Genomic DNA, 22,182 nt, shown 5'->3' with positions numbered 1-22,182 from the left:
GATAGTTTTTCCCCTCCTGCTGACAGCCAGGGCTCTTGTCATTTGTCTTCTAGTGAAAAGTACAAAGAAATCTTATGTCCCTGATAGGATGGATTTCTGTGGAGTTCTTATTGGATGCACTAACTCTGGGCCATCTCTTCAGCTCCAGTAGCCCAGAGGCAAAGGGATGGAAGGGAGCTAGACTTTGTTTTTTCTTTGCAATGCATCAAGTCATTTTTAACTTCTTAGCACTTTTCTCAAATCCTTGTGACTAAATCTCTAACATCCTGTTTATTTTCCTGCCTCTGGCTTTAGTTGTGTGGTCAATTGCGAGAACACGGAATGCCTCTTCTTCTCCAGTCTTTCCCCCTTTTGTCACCTCTTTGGGTTAGTCTTTATTTTTTATTTAAAGTGGCACTTCATTTATTCTCTTTTGAGTCTCTTTCCCCCCACTGTGAAACAGTGGTAATAATATCATTTATGCACAGAATGCGAGAGTCTTGATTTGAAAATGTACAAACAAGAAGAAAATAAAAGTATTTTTCTCCTGACTGGATTAGCCAAGCTCTTTTCAATAAAAAGTGATTGGCTGAGATTAGGTGCTGCTGCAGGCTTTTGAATTGGCAGGAGGGAGAATTAATTGGTGGGGCCATTCCCTCTATCTGCCATGCTCCCCTTTTATTCCTTATGATAGCTCTAGAACCTGATTTCTTTCTGATAGCAATCAGATCCGTTAGCCATATCACCTATGACTATTATAAAGTGTATATTAGTAAGAGTATTTGATTAATATGTGTGTTAGTGAGGATTTTCTAGAGGAACAGAACCAATGGCATGAATGCATATATTTATTAAAGATTTTTCTAAACCTCATCTTATGCTAAAATAGCAGCAATAGATGAGAGGCTGAGAACCTTGTCCTTGCTTGGTTCTTGAGGCTAAGAGCCTCAGCATATGGTGATATGGTGTTGAAAACCAAAAGGTTCATGGGGAATCCTTTGGTCCTTACTTTACAAAGGAAGCCTGGAAACACTAGTTCTGATATCAGCAAAGGAATTATCAGCAGCATCAGAACTGCCAGAGAGAAGGGCAAGCAAGGTCAGAAGGTCAGTTAGGAACTGTCCTTCTGCCATTACTTCATATCTGCTACCAGGAGGTGCCGCTCACAGTTGGGGTGCAGCTTCTCACATCAGTTAAGGCTCTCAGGACAATTCTTCACAGCAGGCTCTCTACCAAGGTGATTCTAACTTGTGGCAAGTAAGTTTCTACGAAAACCAACCATGAAATCAGCTTCCTTCTTTGACCATGAAGACAAATCAGAGAATCAGAAAACAGTTATAGCCATCTTGTTTATCAGAAAACACAGTAAGGATGCTCTGAAAATTATAAAACTGAATTCCAGCACCTTAGGTTCATAGTCTCTCATTCTCTGTGAGCCTATTTTACTTAACAAATTCCATAGACTTGCTAAGGACTTTCTTCATGTTACCTGGTTAAGTATACAACTGGCCAAGTTTCTCTTCAAAAACAATATAATATTTGCTCTTTGTATAGATCCTAGAAAAGTGAGAACCTTCCACAACCAAAAATACAATGGTAGCTCATAACAGTTCAACCCAGTGGGTGCCCCAAGGGCCTCTCATGCTCTAGACTGTGAGAATTTCTGGGATCAAAATGGAATGCTGGACCGTGTTCCTCCCCAAAAACCTGTTCAACAGTTTTAGAAATGCTTCTTAATTGGAGTCAATGCCTAAAACAAACTTGGGGTGATGATAGTTCAGTGGGAGGGGAAATGAGCCTGACCATGTCCTGTTCTTAAGTTACCATGTCTTGTGTCTTGTCCCAAATTACATTTATATCTCATAATATTGTTAAGTGTCAGACATCTAACCTATTTTGAGAAGTGTTTCTCTTTGGCTTTTTCCCTTTCACTCGCAAAGGTTGATAGTCACATCTTTATGTTGGAAAATGGGGAAACTAAGGCTTAACTCCTGCGTTTGCCATTAAAAATGATTTATGTGCTTACTTTGTGAGTGTGTGTTTCTGTGATTTGGTAGTGTATATCTGTGTGAGTGTCGGTGTCTGTGTATCTGTGTTGAGTGTATGCCTACATGTGTGTGTGGATTAATGCCCCTGGCTATACCTGTAGATGTCAGAAAGGAAGTTGACCGTCTCTATGACTCTACATGTTTTCATTTAAAGCAGGGTTTTTTCTTGGACCTAAGCCTTTCATTGTTTCTTCTGGGTCAAAAGCCAGCAAGTCCCTGAGATCCTCCTTCTCTGCTCAAAGTAGGGTTACAGTTGTGAATTGATACTACCCTTGTTGTTTGGGTGCTGGTATTCAAACTCCAGTCATCACAATTGCCCAGCAAGCACTTTGAGGAACCTCTGTAGTCTTGCTGGGTTCACGTTTATAAAAGGCTATAGAAGACTATGTAATTTACAAGTCATCATTTTAAGTTTTCTTTATGTTCTTAATTGGTCCGCTCAGTTGTTACTACTGTGGGTGTATGGAGTTTCCGTTGTTGTTTACAAGTTAATAGTTTAGTGATCATATTACTAGTAGTGATTTAATATCACGGCTTCTGTTTGAAATGGCCTTCTCATTGCTGACTGATATCAGTCCTGCTGGTTTTCCTAGTCTCTACTTTCTCCCAGGATGACACAGCTGTGCTCTAGTGGCAGATGTGTTGCTTCAGGGGTGGTATTAGTTACAAATGGCTTGGCCACTGGCCTTTGATGTTATTATGTACCCATCTATCATTTGGTCCATGTTCTGATTTTCTGTAACCTCAAATTCTGATTGCTAACTGCCTGAGGAACGGATCTTCCTGACAGTTTATCACATCTCAAATTAGGCCAACACAGCTTTCAAAGAGGTAACTTTTGTCTGCTTGTCATTTCCAAATGGAATGAACTCTGTAGTCATGGAGCATATCAGGAGTCTCCCCAAATAACAGAGTGCACACTGTGAAGTTGTCCTGGGAGCCCACATCTTCCATAAGTAACCGGGTTGCAGCAATCATGTGGCTGGCCACTGCATTTCATTTGTTCCCACAATAGGAGGTTTTGAGTTCTGACATATAAGGTGACTCAGATTTCTTTGGTTATCAGTACAATGTTAGTTCTAAAAAGATTTTTTTTGTCTAAATTTGAGTCCAAGACAAAAATGGTTTACATCCCCATTTACTATTTGTCTATGTTTATATTAAGCTAATACATACTTTCCTTTCTACAACTCATAAACGCCTTAAATAATGTAGCAGGATACAAGATTAACTCAAAATATCAGTAGCCCTCCTTCACACAGATTATAAATGGGCTGAGAAAGAAATCAGAGAAACATCACCCTTCACAATAGCCACAAATAACATAAAATACTTGGAGTAACTCTAACCAAACAAGCAAAGACCTGTATGCCAAGAACGTTAAATCTTTAAAGAAAGAAATTGAAGAAGATACCAGAAAATGCAAAGATCTCCCATACTTTTAGGTAGGTAGAATTAACATAGTAAAAATAACAATCTTACCAAAAATAATCTACAGATTCAATGCAATGCCCTCAAAATCCCAGCAAAATTCTTAATAGACCTTGAAAGAAAAATACTCAACTTTATATGGAAAAGCAAAAAGCCCAGGATTGCCCAAACAGTCCTGTACAATAAAGGAACTTCTGGAGGCATCACAATCCCTGACTACAAACTCTACTACAGAGATGCAGTACTGAAAGCAGCCTAGCATTGGCATAAAAACAGACAATGGAACTGAATCAAGACCCAGATATCAATCCACACACCTACAAACTCCTGATTTTTGACAAAGAAACAAAAAATATAAAATGGAAAAAGAAAGCATATTCAACAAATGGTGTTGGCATAACTGGATATCTGCATGTAGAAGAATGAAAATAGATCCATATCTATCACTATACACAAAACTTAAGTCTAAATGGATCAAAGACCTCAACATAAAACCAGCCACACTGAACCTCATAGAAGAGAAAGTGAGATGTATACTTGAATGCATTGGCACAGGAGATCACTTCCTAAATATAACCCCAGCAGTACAGACACTGAGAGAAACAATTCATAAATGGGACCTCCTGAAACTGAGAAGCTTCTGTAAAGCAAATGACATGGTCAACAGACAAAATGGCAGCACAAAGAATGGGAAAAGATCTTCACCAACCCTACATTAGACAGAGGGCTGATCGCCAAAATATACAAAGAACTCAAGAAATTCATATCAAACGAACAAACAATTAAATAAAAAAATGGGGTACAGCCCTAAACAGAGAACAGATAAATCTAAAGTGGCTGAAAGACACTTAGGGAAATGCTCAACATCCTTAGCCATCAGAGAAATGCAAATCAAAACAACTCTGAGATTCTTTACACCTGTAAGAATGGCCAAGATCAAAAACACTGATGACAACTTATGCTGGAAAGGATATGGGGTAAAGGGAACACTCTTCCATTGCTAAAGGGAGTGCAAACTGGTTCAGCCACTTTGGATATCAGTATGATGATTTCTCAGAAAATTAGGAAACAACCTTCCTCAAGACCCAGCAATACCACTTTTAGGTATATACCCAAAGGATGTTAATTCATACATATCATAAGGACATGTGCTCAACTATGTTCATAGCAGCATTATTTATCATTGCCAGAACATAGAAACAACATAAATGACCCTCAACCAAATAATGAATAAGGAAAATGTGGTATATTTACACAATGAAATACTACAAAGCAGAAGAAAATGACTTCTTGAAATTTGCGGGCCAATAAATGGATCTAGAAAACTTTATATTGAATGAGGTAACCCAGACCCAGAAAGACACGTATAATATGTACTCACTCATAAGTGGCTTTTAGACATAAAGCAAAGAAAAACCAGTCTACAGTTCACAATCCCAAAGAACCTAGACAACAAAGAGGACCCTAAGAGAGACATACATAGACCTAATCTACATGGAAAGTAGAAAAATACAGTATCTCCTGATTAAATTGGGAGCATGGGGACCTTGGGAGAGGGTTGAAGGGGATGGGAGAGGAAGGGAAGGAAGTTGAAAAAAAATATAACTCAATAAAAACAGTTTTTAAAAAACTTACTTGAATTTGAAAAAAATACTAAAGAAAAACTATATCTTCTATATCCAGCTTACAAAAATGGTAAGAACAAAATTATGAGATATTACAACCAGGATTCATTCAAGACACATAAGATAGTCTTAACAAAAGAAAGAGCCCTCTGCTGCTCTTCCCCTTTTTTCCTAATTTTTAAATTAATTTTTTGAGAGTCTTATAAATGTATGTTGATTAATTCTTTCCTCCTTCAATTTCTTTCAGATCCACATTATTCCCTAGCCACCCAATTGTTTTTTAATTCTCAACAAATCCTATCTGTACAGCTCCTATAGTCTTGGATGTATGTGGAACATGGCCAACCATCTTAGGGTTTCTCTTGCTGTGAATAGACACCATGACCGTGGCAACTCTTATAAAGGAAAACATTGAAATGGGGTGTCTTGCTTACAGCTTAGAGTTTCAATCCATTATCATTATGGTGGGACCTGGTGGTGTGCAGGTTGACATGGTGCTGGAGAAGTAGCTGAGAATCCTATATATAGCATACAACAGGAAGTAGACTGTCTCACTGGGTTTGTCTTGAGCATATATGAGACCTCAAAGTCCACTTCCACAGAGACACACTTTCTCTAGTGAGACCATACCTGCCCCAACAATACCAAACCTCCTAACAGTGCTGCTCTCTTTGGGGGTCATTTTCTTTCAAATTACCACTCCAACCTACCAGGGGTCATACCACTAAAGAGAACTGACTCTCTCTTTCCCATTTATCAATTGCTAGGAGGTCCTCAGATAGGAGAGGGACTCTGAAGCCCCCTCTGCTCACCATGCTGCAACTTCTTCTTGTTTGAACTTGTACAGATCTTGTGCACGCTGTCAAAAACTGTTAACCCGAGTTTATACGCGCAGCTGCCTAGTTGTGTCTGAAAAACACTGTTTACTTGTAGTAATCCACTGCCTCTGGCTCTTACACTCTTTCTACTTCCTCTTCTGCAATGATCCCTGAGCTTTGAGAGGAGGGAGTGTGATAGAAATGTTACACTTAGTTCTGAGCATTTCACAGTCTCTCTTTCTCTACATCTTGACCAGTTGTGGCCTCTGTGTTAATCACCATCTATTACAAGCAGAAGCATCTGTAATGAGGGTTGAGTGATGAACTAATCTATAGTTACAATGATAAGGAATTAAAGGTCAGTTTAACACTGACCTTTGGAGAATGATAATAGCAGGTGTTCCCCTAGGGCCTATGATTAAAAATAGCAGGTTTTTTGTCCCATCTGTTGGGTCAGGTATGGGTTTCATCCAACCATAAAGTGATTAGCGACTCCCATGATAGCGCTATTGTCCCAGTGGGCATGTCTTAACAGGCCTGATATTATTGTAGCTCACAGTCTGATAGTGTGCACAGAACTGTCCAGAGCCATGGAACAAGACAGAAGGGATGGAACTTTTAGGTGAGTTCCAGTTTGCTTTCTTCATATTTGACCACATACTGTCTTCAAAAATAGGGACTTACTGTAATGCTTGGAGGGTAACCAAGAGCACTGGCAATAACCTGTAATATTTGGGAATCTATGGGCCCTTATTGGTCAACAGTTCCAAAAGAGGTAACCCATTCCTGCACTGGGATTTTGGTCTGTGGTGTCTAGTAGTGACATTGTTTCTCCTTGATAGTGTAACTCCATTTAAGCTGTATATAGGGAAGCTTCTGCAGTCCTAGGTTTTTCTATGACTTTGAAGTGTCTTTAGTGCTTGTCATTGTACCTCACATTTCTTTATGTATTCTACTCTCCCACCTCTTACTCCATTTAATGCTTCCTGCTCCTAGGTTGCCAACATGGTCTTTATTGACACGCAGATGTTGAGGGTAAAAAAGGCAGTCTGTTAAGGCTAGTGTTTGTTTTCTTCCTCTCTCTCACATCACTGTAGAAGGTCATTGAGGTATCCACAACAGCCTTGTTAGACTGTACATTCAGATTTCCCACAGTTGGCTGTTAATTGACTGGGGTCAGACTATTAATGTCTCTAAGTTTTCTGTCTTGTCTTGTCCTTTTCCTTCCTTGGGTTCAGAATCTTTTCTTGAGGCCAATTTATCTTACTTAGTGTTTCAGAATTTGCAACTACTTTAACTGCATACTTATAGTGTATGAGTCAGAAAGAAAATGCAAGTAGTCTTCTACTGTGTCATTGTACAGGATCTGAAGTCCTGGCCTGGTGTGCTTTCTTCTCTGCACCTCTCAGGAGTGTCTTAATTTTATCTGTCTATCTATCTATCTGTCTGTCTATCTATCTACCTATCTATCTATTATTTATAACCTATACTGATTTCTATGTCTATCTATCTCTATTCTATGCCTATTCTACTGGCCCTAAAATTTTCAGAGTGTTTCCTCTTGAATATATATAGTTTATAGCATCATATCTACTTGAAAATAGAATACACAGGGAATTGTAATTATTGTAACCATAAAGAATTTAATATTATGACATTAAGAATTCATATTTACAGTGGCAACTTTATGAACTCTCATGATAGCACACACAATCAAACCAGGGTTTGTCTTAGATCTTAAGTCTCTGACGTTGTAATTCAATGTTTTATTTCACATTACAAATGATCTTTTGCCCAGAACAAATGACTATCATCCGTTTTTCTAAATGTGGCACTTTGTTGTGGATACAATTGTTGCTTTTGGAGTAATCGGGACTGGGGAGAAAGATTGCTCCTGTTTTAATGACACTATTATTTCTCATGTCATTTTAAGGTCAGGAACAATGCTTGCACAAGTGTGCTCAATGTCCTTGGTACTATATTCTTTTTTCTTCACAAATGACATTATTTTTATGTGAAAATAATAAATACTGATCAAATGGATAATAGATATATGGGTGAATATCTTAGCATTACAAATTTCCCAGTTTTTAAGGCAACAAGATGAGTGGAGACAATTTAGAATAACCTTTTTCTTTCATAGATAAATAAACCCAAAGTCAGATGTTGCATGTTATGCCCAAGTTTTGTTGATCATTTTTCTGGTAGAGCTAAATTTAGTCTTCTATTTCTATGTAACAGAACTGCCACAATGTAAAAGAATTAGTAATGTATTGTGTCTTCATAACATGTTAGGCATTTTCAGTGTTTCTTCTAGTTACACTATTTCTAGTGTAATTACTTAAATCACAATTTAGAATTTTCTTACATTTTCTGGTACTACAATTAAAATTATCCAAAAAGATTATATATATATTTCCTTTATCACTGTGACCAAATCCTGAAAAACAAACTTAAGGAATGACAGATATTTTGGCTCACAGTCTCCAGTGATTCAGTCTATATAGCTGTTTGACACCTGTGAAATCTCATAAAGCAGTGTAACAGTGCAGCCATGTGGTGGAGTAGAGATACTCACTTCATGGCCAACTAGGAAGCTGGGAGAAGATAGGAAGTGGGGAAGGAGATAGGAAGTGCCCACTCCTAAGGACCCACCTCTGGGTGACCTAATTCTTTCAGCTTTACTCAATCTTCTAGGTTTCTAAGGTGACCCCAAGTAGCACCATCATCTGGGACCACATATTCTGTTCACGAGCCTATGGAGGCCAGTGGATATTCAAACCACAATATTGTATGTATTCCGATAAGAGGCAGTTTCAGATAGCTTGATTGGTAGCAGACTATTTTTAAGATGATGGGGAATGATGGTGTCTCATTTGCTTCCACAGCTGGATTCTGATGGCATTATCACTTTAGAAGAGCAGATCGTTCTTGTTATGAAAGCTAAAGTGCAGTGTGAACTCAACATCACCACTCAACTCCAAGAAGGAGGTAATGATGCCAAGACATGTGCTTTCTTTGTGTTCTTCACTCCTATCTTCATGAAAATTTCAAATAGTCTACCTAAGTGCTAGGGAGATCTTGTCAAACATTCTTTGTTTCCATGAGGAAGGCATGTAGAGAGAACAAAGTTCTTCCACTTTTTGCCACATGTACTTTCCTTTTCCTATGGCAGAAGTGACTTGTCTGATTCATGAGTCCAGAAGTCTCTGTTGAGCATGTGTGTATCTGGCCTCTCTGTAGACTTGCATGTTGTTAGGAGCCTGTGTGTTGACTTACCATTGACAGTCCAGTATGCTCAGAGGGTGTAGACTCTGTCCCTATGGATATTGTTTACAGTCTCAGGTTGTGATCTCAGTTCAAACCAGTCTGTAAGCCATCTTCTACAGAAAATTTTTAGAATAAAATGGTAATTTTATTCTAAATAAATTAATAAATAAAAATAATTTTCAGGAAATTATTTCTTGAGTTTTCAAGTCATTTCTCAAATATTTCTACATTCAGGTCATAAGTAGGAGTTGATTTACTGAGCCCTCTAAATCCCAACTAATTGGATGGAACAATGTCATTAAGGATATACTCCATTCACATAGTGTGCAGATGAGTATTTGTTTTTACTGGTTTGAAATATTCAAGAATTGTGACTGATTTTTTACATTTGTTATGATCAGAGAATGTAGTTATCATGATGGTGATTTATCAAAGAGTGTGGGGAGAGGGTTGAAGGGGAGGGGGAAAGGCAGGGAGGGGAGCAGAGAAAAATGTAGAGTTCAAGAAAAATCAATATGTAAACAGTTTGCATCCAAAGTTTAGTTTAGATATTCTAATAATATTTGTGTATCAAACAAATAGTTTAGTCTGTTTTTCTCAATTGTGAGTGCTAACATACAACATTTGACTTTGAATACCATCTTTTTTGGACTCTCTTAGGTCCCTTCCATTTCTCCCTCTCTAATCTTATTTTGAATTGATTGAAGCACTTTTGCTTTTTTTTTTTAAAGTTTAGATATATTTATCTCATGTGTATGAGTATTTTACCTGCATGTATGTGTATGTCATCACATATATGCCTGTGGAGTCTAGAGGAGGGCATCAGATCACCTAGAACAGAAGTTATAGATGACTGTGAGTCACCACATGGGTGCTGAGAACTGAACCACTGATGTGGGAGATCCTTCTGTATATGTGTTGCTTTTATTGGTTGATGAATAAAGCTGCTTTGTCCAATGGCTTAGCATAGTAAAGCCAGGTGGGAAATCCAAATATATATATTTGTATATCCAAATATATATATATATATATAAAATAGGTGGAGTCAAAGAGATACCATGCCAGAACATTATTGGTAAACCATTGCCTCGTGGCAATATACAGATGAAAAGAAATGGGTTAATTTAAGATGAAAGAGCTAGCTGAGAATATACATGAGCTGTTGGCCAAGCAGTATTGTAATTAACATAGTTTCTGTGTGATTATTTGGGTCTGGGAGGCTGGGAAACAAAAGCACAGTCTTAGTCTGCAAACCACTAAGCCATCTCTCCAGTCCCACCTTTGCTTATTTTATTCTACTCTGTTCCAATATCTATAGCTAATTGATAGGATACTTACTTCCTTTAGTGGTTACCATAGAATTAAAAGTTTATATTTAATTGAGAAAGTTAAGCTAGGTGGTGGTGGTAATTCCAGCATTTGGGGGCAGAGGTAGGCAAATCTGTAAGTTCGAGTCCCTCCTGATCTACAGAGTGAATTCCAGGACAGTCTGGATTATTAAACAGATATACAGAGAACTCCTGGCTTGAAAAACCAAAAGAAGAAGAAGGAGGAGGAGGAGGAGGAGGAGGAGGAGGAGGAGGAGGAGGAAGAGGAGGAAGAGGAAGAAGAAGAAGAAGAAGAAGAAGGAGGAGGAGGAGGAGGAGGAGGAGGAGGAGGAGGAGAAGAAGAAGAAGAAGAAGGAGAAGGAGAAGGAGAAGGAGAAGGAGAAGGAGAAGGAGAAGGAGAAGGAGAAGAAATAAAATTTAAAGTTTATCATAATATCTTCTTTCCATACTACTAAAGCAGATTTGGGTATTTTAATTGTTTCCAGATTGTAGGGTATTGTCACATAGGAGTTAAGTTTGACCTTAATTTTGTTTAGTTTTTCCATCTTCCTCAAATATATCTTTTGTTTCTTTTATATTTATTTACTTGGAATTGTGCTTATTGTGCTATGAGATTTTGTTGGCTTGGAGATGGCAGTTTTAGTTGCAATCTTAATACATATTTTGGATATATGATCCTTGACTGAGATATATCTGTTAGTGCCTGAACATACCATTCATTTTTTATCCTAGATGCTGTTGCTCCTGCTGCTGAATCAGCTTTCAGCCTTTGCTGGTTATCTGTTTCTCTCTGGGTCTTTTAAAGAGCTTCCCTCTGACCTTTATGTTTTCAGTTTTACTCTGTATCCAGGTAGGAAACCATTGGAGTTTCTGCATCTGAGAATCTGTGTCACTAAGATCTGGCTCTGCTGTGTCTCCCTGGAAGGTTTGGTTCTGATCTGGTAGCACTATTTTGATAGGTTTGGGAAACTTGAGGAGGTGGGCTGAGCTGGAGGGAGCAGGACATTACTGGTGTTTCTTTGAGTCCTCCATCTCCCTCTTCCCCCTCTCTCAACCCTCCCCCTTTCCTGTTTTACATCTTCCCTTTCTCCACCCCCTCTATGAGGTAAATGTTCTCTACTTCTTTACTCAGCCATGATATTCTGCTTCGTTATAAACCTGGAGTCAACAGAGCAAAGGATTTTGGACTGGAACATTTGAAGCCATGGGCCCAAATAGACCTGTCTTGCTCTATGTGTTCTGGTGCTTTCCGGTATTTTGCCACAGCACTGAAAAAATTAACACAGGTGTATTTGGTGATTTGGTGAGGAGAAAGTTATTGGTTTCTGAAAATTTCACCTCCTCCATTCTGTCCAGCACCACCTAGAGCTTCTTGTAGACAGATGTGGTAGTGCCTAGTACCACCTCTCTGGATTTATGCCTTAATTATAGTCTTTTTCTTAGTTTTCCTGTGCTGTCTTGGTAATTTTTTCCAAGTATTTTCTAGTTCCCAAAGTCACTGTTTAGTATTGTGTTATAGTTGGCTTATGAATTTATTGCTTTGAGCTTTTAAAAAGCTCAGAAACCTTCCTATCCTACTTTAAGTATTTTGTATTTTTAACCTTTGAATCTCTTCTTGCTTTTCTAGACATGCTTTTTCCATAGTCTGTGTTTATTAATTTGTATACCTACAGACTTTGTTGGTGAACCAGGGCTGCTACATTGGTGCCTTGTTTCCTTATGTGCCATATGAGATATGAGTTGTTTCCTTATGTGCCATATGAGATATGAGGAAGAACTCAAGGTCTTATTTATGTATTTATTTATTGTCTTCTACAAGACTCCTTTGCTCTGTGGACTTGATTTCATGGGAGTGGTAGACATCCTTCAGGATGGTACATAATTTTGACAGCAGAGATGTTCACAACTGTGGAACCACTACAAACATCTCAGTCAGTAAGGGGTTAGGGAAAGTTTCCTGGGTGCGTAGTCATCACATTTTAAAATTAAAGGGGTAGGAGTTAGGTGGATAGAGCAAGAAATCCATCCATCCATCCATCCATCCATCCATCCATCCATCCATCCATCCATCCATCCAATCAAACAAGCCTTCAGGAAGAGGGTTAGGGCAGCAAAGGTTAGTAAATATAAATCAGTAACAGACTATAGAAACATAAAATACAAGAACACAGTATCTGGATGTACTGACTTGTGTAACACCTGACATTTGTGAATATGTGCACATGTGCGTGAGTAAATACTAAAAAGAGAACTCTTGCTTTAAGATCTTCCTTCATACAGAAATAACATAGCATTAAATATGGCAAACTTCGAGCTACCTTTCAATGAAAATGTTTTATTATGTGTAAATTAAGTAAAACATTCTGCACTTTCAAGTTGTTAAAGATTAGACTGACATTTTGAATTTACTAGCTAACGTAAGAAATTTTCATTTTAAATGATCTTAAGATTGAGAGACAGATATAAAAATATTTAGAAGGGGGTTATTATGCTTCAGGCAACCACTGCAAAGCTATAGCAAAAACAAGGTAACTGAAATAAGCATTATAAAATACCAAAAGCTATCAATCCTACATTTTAACTATATAGTATTCTTTTGTATTTCTGAAAAAAACTTGGGGCTGGTGAGATCGTTCAGAGGTTAAGAGCACTGGCTTCTCTTCCAGAGGACCTGAGTTCAATTCTCAATGCCTACATATCATGTTCAAAGGGTTTGATGCCTCTTCTCACCTTCTTAGGCACTGCACACAGTGGTACAAATTCATACAGACAGATAGACACATATACACACAAAATTAAATAACTGAACATTTAAAAAATATAATAAGAACATGAAAACTTCTAAATGTTTATTAAAGAAGAGCTGTAAATACAAATACCCAGTCATAAAATTACTGAGGATTTAAAATAAAAAAAAATGAAGGTTTCATTCCTTCTGCTTCTCCTGCCAAATAAGCTCTTGTGTTTTATGAGTAACACAAGAGCTAAAATGATAAAAGCTGGATTTTCTAAATTTTAGACCATTCTGTGTAAACAGGGCTGAACAAGCTTCAGTAATGATTAGTTTTGCTTGGAACATAGATGTGAGCCAGAGTTAGAATTGGTGGTGCTAATTTGTAAAAAGGAGCGTGCCGAGTCTTTGGTAATTACTTTTGTGCTGAAATTGGACTTGATGGCCAAGAAGATGTTAATTAAGAGATCCACATTGTATGTTTGAGGTCCAGGTTTCCAAGTCTTTATGACCTTTTGTGAATATTATCATTCTTATTATTAAAGAGCCACATTGTATGTTTAAGGTCCAGGTTTCCAAGTCTTTATGACCTTTTGTGAATATTATCATTCTTATTATTAAAGAGCCACCTGAGACATTAATATGTTCTATAATATACTGTTTTGAAAGCTGTTGGTTTTCTGAATTTGGGAGTGAGGTCGATGGCGGTATTCATTCACGTGTTGAGTGGCATCTTGTAGAAACCAGAAAACTGTCTCTTTTAATACTAAGTAATTGTACAATGCACTGGCTCATAGAATTTCTTACATTTGAATGAAGACTTTAATTTGTGATGAATCCCCAAACATAGAACATGACATTACAGCATGCATTTTCCAGACAGGAAAACAGGACCATGCTTCCAGGTCTAGTTGGTGTTGTTTATGAAGTACATATTGTTTGGACAGTAGTGTGAGCCTTCTGAAACAATAACAAATAACTGGAGATAAACAAGCTTATACAGAAAAAGGCTTATTTTGGTGCACAGTTTTGGTTTTATTCCATAATTGATTTCCTCTTTGGTTTGGGCCCATGGCAGGATAACGTGGCAGAAACACATTACATAGCAAAGCTATTCAACTCCTGGAAAGAGGAAGAAAGGAGCCCTGGTCCTACTATCCCTTCCAGAGACTGTTTTCAATCACCAGAAGATGCACCACGGGGGGCCTCACACATTAAAGTTCCTACCACCTCCCTATAGCACAAGCTGAGGCTAAACTTTTAACCCATGGGACTTAGCGGGGTGTTTAAGATCCAGACTTTAGCAATAGTCCAGATATGAAAAGACAACATGACTTATTAACAACAAAGTAAATGGGCAGGAAGTTATATGGAATTCTAATGCACTGTAAAAGAAACTGATAGATGAGATTGACTCACTAATCACGGGGAGCAATGAGAAAAGCAAAGGAACACCATCACATCCAGCAATAGCAACATCAGCAGCAAAAGTAGATGCTCTAGGAAGAGAGGCAGATACAATGGTCCATCAGAAGCAAGAGGCAGTGGGATGCATTCCTGGGTTACCTGTGGTGTGTGAAGTCAGACTGCGACCGTGTGAGGGAAGGGAGATTGTTTCCAGGAAAACACCATCTTCTATGAGAAAGGTGTGGGTGAATGAAGATTCTTTTCTTACTCTCTTCAGCAAGACACAAAACATCAAATGTTTGTTTCTATGTGACAAGGTGACATGGAGAAGTTAATTCCCGGTTGAGGCTAAATTATTATCAGGGGTATCAGTGTTTGTATGAGGTTTTAGTGAACTGACTTCAAACCAAACAATTTGACATGATGAGTGTTAGCTAGTACTTGTGATAGCAGAAAAATGAGCCCCTAAGGATATCTACGGCTTGCACATATTTGTTATGCTCGAGAATGCTATGCTACATAGTCAAAAGGGTCCAAAGTTGTGGTTGTAGATGACTTAGACTTATGTATATTAAAATATGAAAGTTGTTCTGGATTATTAGGGTTTACACAATATATTCATCTAGGTCTTAAAAAATGGAAGAGGAAGGTGGCAGAATGAATTGAGTTGTGAGCAGAGAAGAGCAGAGAGGGGCTCAGCATGCAAGAAGGATCCAGTCTACACTGCTGACTGTAAAGATGGAGGAAGGGGCCAGTTATATGAACTGTTTTCAGAAGTTGGTCAAGTGCACTGCTAACAGCCAGAAAGAAACCAGTTTCACAATGGAGGACCTGAACTCTGCCAACTACTGAAATGAGCAGGGAAATACACACACACCTTCAGAGTCTTCAGAAGGGAGCATAGCCTTGTCAGCTCTTGGTTATGGCCTTTGAGTTCATAAGCAAATGCCTTACTGAGTCAGAGTTCTGACCTCGTTTAAAACTGTGAAATTTGTCACAGAAAATGAATGTAGCACTCACGGCAAGTGTCTTTACTGGGGAAGAGGGGGTGTGATGTGGCTGACAGGCTTTCTTCTTGGCAGTTTAGTATATGACCAAAGCAAAGGAGCCCCGACGAGCTCAGCACTGACAGTGAGCACTTGCTAAACTCTACTAAGTAGCAGGAGGCTGTGTCTGAAAAATGGCTAATAGTCCTGCGACTAAGAAAACAATAGGAAAAACCCTCCACATAATACTGGGAGGTGATGAGACCTGTGGAGAATGACCGTAGGAGAAGAGGGAGGGGTGAACTGGGATGCAGTTTTAGATTGAGAATGTTCACTCAGAAGTTGACATTTGAGAAAAAGTCTGGAGGATACCAGGGAGTGAGCACTGAGGTGATTAGGGGAAATAACACTGAAACCCAGGAAGAGCCAGCTGAGCTGTACCTGGACAAGTCAGTGACAGATCCTGAGGGTCTTCAGACATGGCCAGGAAGTAGACTGTAGCTCAGAGTGAGCTGAGGGCAGGGGGCTGTGGGGGATTTGGGAGCTGAAGTGGTAAGAGTAAGTGTGAGTGTGCCATTAGTGTTTGCATTGGGTAAGAGAATACCCAAACTCACAGCTGGTAACAGGAAGTAGCTTTATTTGCTAAACAGGTTAGCAAGGACAAGAGAAACTAAGGGTTCATCATGAGCTTGTGGCTTGTGGCGTAGATTTGGTAACGTTCTGGGATGTTTGGACTCTCTCCTGCAGATCTACCATTTCCCAGATGGCCAAACACCCTAGAAAGCTTCCGACAGTGAGGCATACAGTACAGGGAACACACAACATGTTGCGGGAACTTCACGTGTCTGAGAAGGACTTGAACACAGCCTACTCTAGCTAGGCTTCACCTTTATCATAATGTTGCATTGCTCTCCACAGCTAACCAGGAGCAGCACAAGTACAGTAGTGGGGAGAGCCGTAGAAAACTGTCCTGGAGAGAGGCTTGGGGGTGGGTAGAGAAAGAGGAAGAGGAAGAAAAGAAGAAAAAAGAGGAAGAAGAAAGAAATGGAGGCAATACACAGTAAGAATGACCTGCTCAAAACTCATCTAGTAACTCTAGATAGAGCTGTGATGAACTTGGAAGTTGTAACAGTGATGAAACTGCATTTGTATTGAAAAGTGTGGAGGGGTTAGTGAGATGGCTCAGTGGTTAAGAGCACTGACTGCTCTTCCAATGGACCTGGGTTCAATTCCCACATTGCAGTTTGCAACTGTCTGTAACTCTAGTTCCAGGGGATCTGACACCCTGGCAAACACATCCATGCACGCAAAATACCAATCCACATAAAATAAAAATAAATAATTTTTTTTTTTTTTTGGTTTTTCGAGACAGGGTTTCTCTGTGGTTTTGGAGCCTGTCCTGGAACTAGCTCTTGTAGACCAGGCTGGTCTCGAACTCACAGAGATCCACCTGCCTCTGCCTCCCGAGTGCTGGGATTAAAGGCGTGCGCCACCACCGCCCGGCTAAAATAAATAAATTATTAAAAAATATAAAAAGAGACATGTAGAACTATGACAGCTGTGTCTGAGGTGAGCATGAGATTCATACTTATTAGTAAAAAGAACCTAAGTCTTGAATCACTTTTGTGTATCATGTTCTTCAACAGCAGTTTTTAAAAATCTAAGGTAAATTTTGTAGCTACTACTAGGTAGGACAGTTGGAAGAAATATGCCACAGCTGTTCACAGTGCTACCAATGCTTCTTATACCTTAACTGTTGTTGCTTTTACAGCGAATATACTGGTATGATTTAGATACTTTAATTTAGCAGATCAGACTCCTGCTAATGTGCCCATGATGATACATTTGGGGGAATTTGCCTCTCATCTCTTCTGGTTTAGTTTCCAAACTTAGCAGTTTGTTTTACATTTTATCCCAGGGGCTGAGCTGAAGTTTTCTGTGTTGATAGCATTAGTTCAATATTGTTTTCTTGTCTTTCTTTATTTTCGTTTCTTATCAGAAGGCAATTGCTTCCCAGAATGGGATGGACTTATTTGTTGGCCTAGAGGAACAGTGGGGAAAATATCAGCTGTGCCATGCCCTCCTTATATTTATGACTTCAATCATAAAGGTATTGAACTTTTTTGAGATGATTGATTGCAACCAGACATTTACTCTCTTCTTTGATGTTTAATAATAGACTTGTGGGGAACTGTGATCTCAGCATCTTTCATGTCTTTCCAGGAGTTGCTTTCCGGCACTGTACCCCCAACGGAACGTGGGATTTCATTCACAGCTCAAATAAAACATGGGCTAATTATTCAGACTGCTTTCTGCAGCCAGATATCAGCATAGGAAAGGTAATGACATTTCTATGTTTTTGAATCTCCAAGGGAAAGAAGAAAATGTTTTGGCACAATTTTTGCTTGTCAGCCATTATATACAAAATCCTTTTTATTCAATGACACAATCAGATGAGGCTGAACTTTTCTCCTGTTTTCCTTACATTAGAGTTATCTGGAACACACACACATAAACACAGTTATTATATTACATTGTTATATTATTCTATATTATGTTATAGTTTATATACAAATAGGTAGTGAACAACATGATTCATGATAATTACTTGTGAATGCCAAATCTCATCCCACTATGTTTCATCTTAGTGAATGGCACATTTAGAGTGTTCTATCTCAGAAGATAGCATTTGATGATTTCATTTTAAGTGACGAATCAGAGCTATAGCATTATATTGAGCAAGGTTCAGCATATAGGTCTTCGAGCACAATATCTTCATTTCATAGATATGAGTTAGCTGTGAACCAGGGAAAGAGTGTGGGCTCAGGAGACAGTTTGCTGATGGCAGGGCTGAGGGCTAACCTCTGGTGTCCCAGTTACCTATTAGAGTGGTGTGGTGCTGTAACCATGTGTAAATGTGAGAAAGTTATAGCCAGTAGCTTAAAACTCACAGTAAAATTCCAGTCACACAGCCCTGTTGAGCAAAAGTGTGTGGTGACACATGACCATGCAGCTAGAAATGAGTGTAGCAAGTTGGTGTACCAGAGCTGTTAGGAAGACCATAGAACAGGGCATAAAATGGTAGCTCTGTGTGGAGGGTGGACTGTAGGAGGAAGGGTGTTGTTTTGAAAGCAAATGGCCCCCAAAGAGAGTAGTGGCACTATTAGGAGGTGTGGCTTTGTTGGAGGAAGTGTGAAGGTGGGCTTTGAGGTCTCACACATGCTCAAACCACACCCACTGGGAAAGTTCACTTCCTGTTGCTTTTGAATCAAGATGTAAGGACTCTCAGCTCCAGCACAGCGTCCGCCTGCCTGCTGCCTTGCTTCCTGACATGATGATAATGGATTAAACCTCTGAGCTGTAAGCAAGCCAGACCCAGTTAAATGTTTTCCTTTATAAGAGTTGCCGTGGTCATGATGTCTCTTCAGAGCAATAGACACCCTGATATGGGAAGTGTTTGAGATGAACTTTTCTTTGTCTATTCTGTGAAAATAGAGCTTCCTTCCTTCTTTTTTTGTGACTAAGTTTCACCACCTCAGTGAGCTCTTTGGTATTTTACAGCCTTTAGTTTTGTACTTCCAGGTTGAAACTCTAAGCAGACAATGTGAGATTGCTATGCATTTTACAAGGCAACTCATTCCAACACTGAGGTAATTACTAGGAGATGCTGCAAAATCATTTCAGTCTTTGACAGAAAAAAAGCACTCACTGATAACTAAATGTGCTTTTAAAATGCCATTAAAATGTGAATATGAAAAATAAGAAAGTTAACACTCACTGCCAAGTTGTGTGCCTGGTGTTGATTTTTCTTTGTGTATCAAAACCTCACAAATGCTCATCTTTCACAGTGTTTATGGGGCCATTCATCAACATGACTTTATTTACACAGAACTTTAATTTTTCAACCATTTGTCATGATTACAGTATATTCTAAGAAGTATAATCATCAAAGATGGCTAATAAACTCAGGATAAATACTATTTCTTTTCCCCCATTTTAATGTGTGTGTGCATATGTGCTCTTGTGTGAGTTTGTATGTGGAGTCCTGAGGTTGGTGTTGAGGTGCATCCCCAGACACTCATCCACTTTGTTCATTGGGGTTGGGTCTGTCAGTCAAACCTAGAGCTCGTCCATATGGTGAATCACACTAGTCAGTTTGCTCTGGGAATCTTCTGACTTCTGAGACTGGAATTACAGACGGCCCCTATATCCACTGACATTTATGTGGGCTTCTGGGAATCCAAACTCTCGCTCTTATGCATATATAAAACATTATATAATATTACATATATTAGTATATCTATTATTATCTAATAATAATATCTATTATTATATAACGGTCTATCTATCATCTATCTATCTATCTATCTATCTATCTATCTATCATCATCTATCTATCTAGTATTTCATATGAAAATTATTTGGAAGTTTACTAAGAGGTAAAGAATCTTGTGAGTATTCAGTAATTTTATTTTCTCAGTATAAAAAATGCAAAGGATTGTTCTAGGGAGAAGGCTCAGTGGATAAACTGCTTAGTTCATGAAGATAAACTACAGATCTCTAGCACCCATGGAAAACAGCAGGATGTGTCTGTAACTCAAGGGCTGTGTGTTGGAGACAAGCAGATTCTTGGTGCTTGCCAAAATGGTGAACTCTAGGTTCAGTGAGAGATTGTCTCAAAAATTTACACACATGAAATTTCTAAAGAACAAACTTGGTTAACAAAAGAATAATTAAAGTTAATTGCTTGGAAACATGGAGAATGCAAGAAGACCTCCAACACTGACCTCTGACATCTGTGCACATGTGGATGAGCTAACCCCATTAGAACTTGATATGTCAGAGAGTAGCATTTATAGAAAATATTATGTAAGCTCTCTCTTATCTAATAGATATATGCAAATTAGAATACAACTATCAATTTACAGTAAACATCTCTAAGGGCTTTCATGAGTGTAGTTTCCTTGTTGTAACTGGGAGGTACGATCTCACAGTAGATTTCCTGGTCTCCTGGTTTGTAAAATCTTTCTGCCCTGTCTGCCATGTTTCTTAAGCTTCAGGTGTAGGAGTTGTGTTGCAGCTTTGTTACTTGAGGAAAACATGGCTGCCTAAATAAGATTTGTCTTTTTATAGAACTAGATGAAACTATTCTAAAATTTGTGTAGCCTCACAAAAGGACACAGATAGCCTTAAATATTTTGAGTGATGACAAACCTAGAATATTCATTCTTCAACTTCAAAATGTGTCACAAAACTTAATAACCAGGGCATGGAATAAAAACAGACCTATGGAATGAATAGAGAAGCTAGAAGTGAATCCACGTATTCATGGCCAAGTTTGAGAAAGGAACCTGTAAACACACAATGGGGAAAAGATAGTCTTTTCAATAAATGATGTTGGGATGCTGCATATCACTATGCTGAAGAGTTCAAGGACTGTTATTTCATGTGCAAAAGTAAAGTCTAATGATGTCACTGTAATTTCTAAAATTGTAAAACTAGTAGAAGAGCATAAAAAGGGGGGAAAACTTCACAAAATTCATCTGGGTTTTGGATGTGGTCTCCAAAACCATAGACAACAGCAATAGAGACAAAAGGGATACACTCAATCAGGGAAATAATCTGCAGAACAAAGAGACAACCCACAGAGCAGGAGAGCATACACGAGAGCCATAGGGAATGTATCTGTACAGACATGGTACAGCAGACCTCTAGTTCCATCATATGGCAGGTAAAGATTGTGAGTTTAAAGCCAACCTGGCCTATGTAGTGAGGATATATCAAGATACATACAGAAAAGGACAACTCAATATAAGAAATAAAGCAATTATTTCACAGGCTAAGGATGTAAATAGACATTTCTCAAAGGATAACAAGCAACAGCCAACAGACATGAAAACATAGTTAACATTACTAATCAGAAAAATGTAAATGATTTATCATTAGAAAATATAAATTAAAACTACAACAATAGATACCCTGTATCTATTCAAACAATTATTACCAAAATGACAAAAAGAAAAATATCAAGAGCTTAGGAGAGGGGACCCAAAGCCAGATGGTGGTGGCACATGCTTTTAATCCTAGCACTTGGGAGGCAGAGGCAGGCAAATTTCTATGAGTTTGAGGCCAACCTGGTCTACAAGAGCTAGTTCCAAGATAGGCTCCAATGTTACAGGGAAACCCTGCCTCAAAAAAACCAATAAATAAATAAATAAATAAATGAATAAGAAAGAAAGAAGAAAGAAAGGAAGGAAGAAAGGAAGGAAGGAAGGAAGGAAGGAAGGAAAGAAGGAAGGGTCCCCCCTTTTATATCATTCATTGATGGGAGTGCAAATCAATACAGCCATTGTGGAAACAAGTATTGTGGTTCTTTAAAATAGTTAAAATTCGAATGTTAGGTTATCCAGAAGTCCCACTACTGGGTTCATATCTGAAAAAAATACAATCCGAATATTGTAAAGACTTTTGCTTACTCATGTTCCTTGCAGCATTATTTGATTGTCAAGCTACAGAGCATCCTCAGAGTTGCTAGGAAACAAAAATGTCAGAGCTAATA

The 22,182-nt window shown here is 38.5% G+C and overlaps 1 protein-coding gene across 1 annotated transcript in view; it reads left to right on the top strand.

The window, feature by feature from the left end:
• The window catches only part of Pth2r (parathyroid hormone 2 receptor), a 77,912-nt gene that overhangs the window by 6,556 nt on the left and 49,174 nt on the right, over positions 1 to 22,182 (top strand). The window contains exons 2-4 of the mRNA XM_057761304.1: positions 8,790 to 8,892; positions 17,623 to 17,733; positions 17,847 to 17,962. Coding sequence (XP_057617287.1) covers positions 8,790 to 8,892; positions 17,623 to 17,733; positions 17,847 to 17,962 — 330 coding nt within the window. The remainder of the gene's footprint in view (positions 1 to 8,789; positions 8,893 to 17,622; positions 17,734 to 17,846; positions 17,963 to 22,182) is intronic.

This window comes from Chionomys nivalis, chromosome 2, assembly GCF_950005125.1.
Source record: "Chionomys nivalis chromosome 2, mChiNiv1.1, whole genome shotgun sequence".
Classification (NCBI taxonomy): domain Eukaryota; kingdom Metazoa; phylum Chordata; class Mammalia; order Rodentia; family Cricetidae; genus Chionomys; species Chionomys nivalis.
The sequence above is the reverse complement of the archived record's forward strand: the minus strand, read 5'-3'. Positions and strand labels throughout refer to the sequence as shown.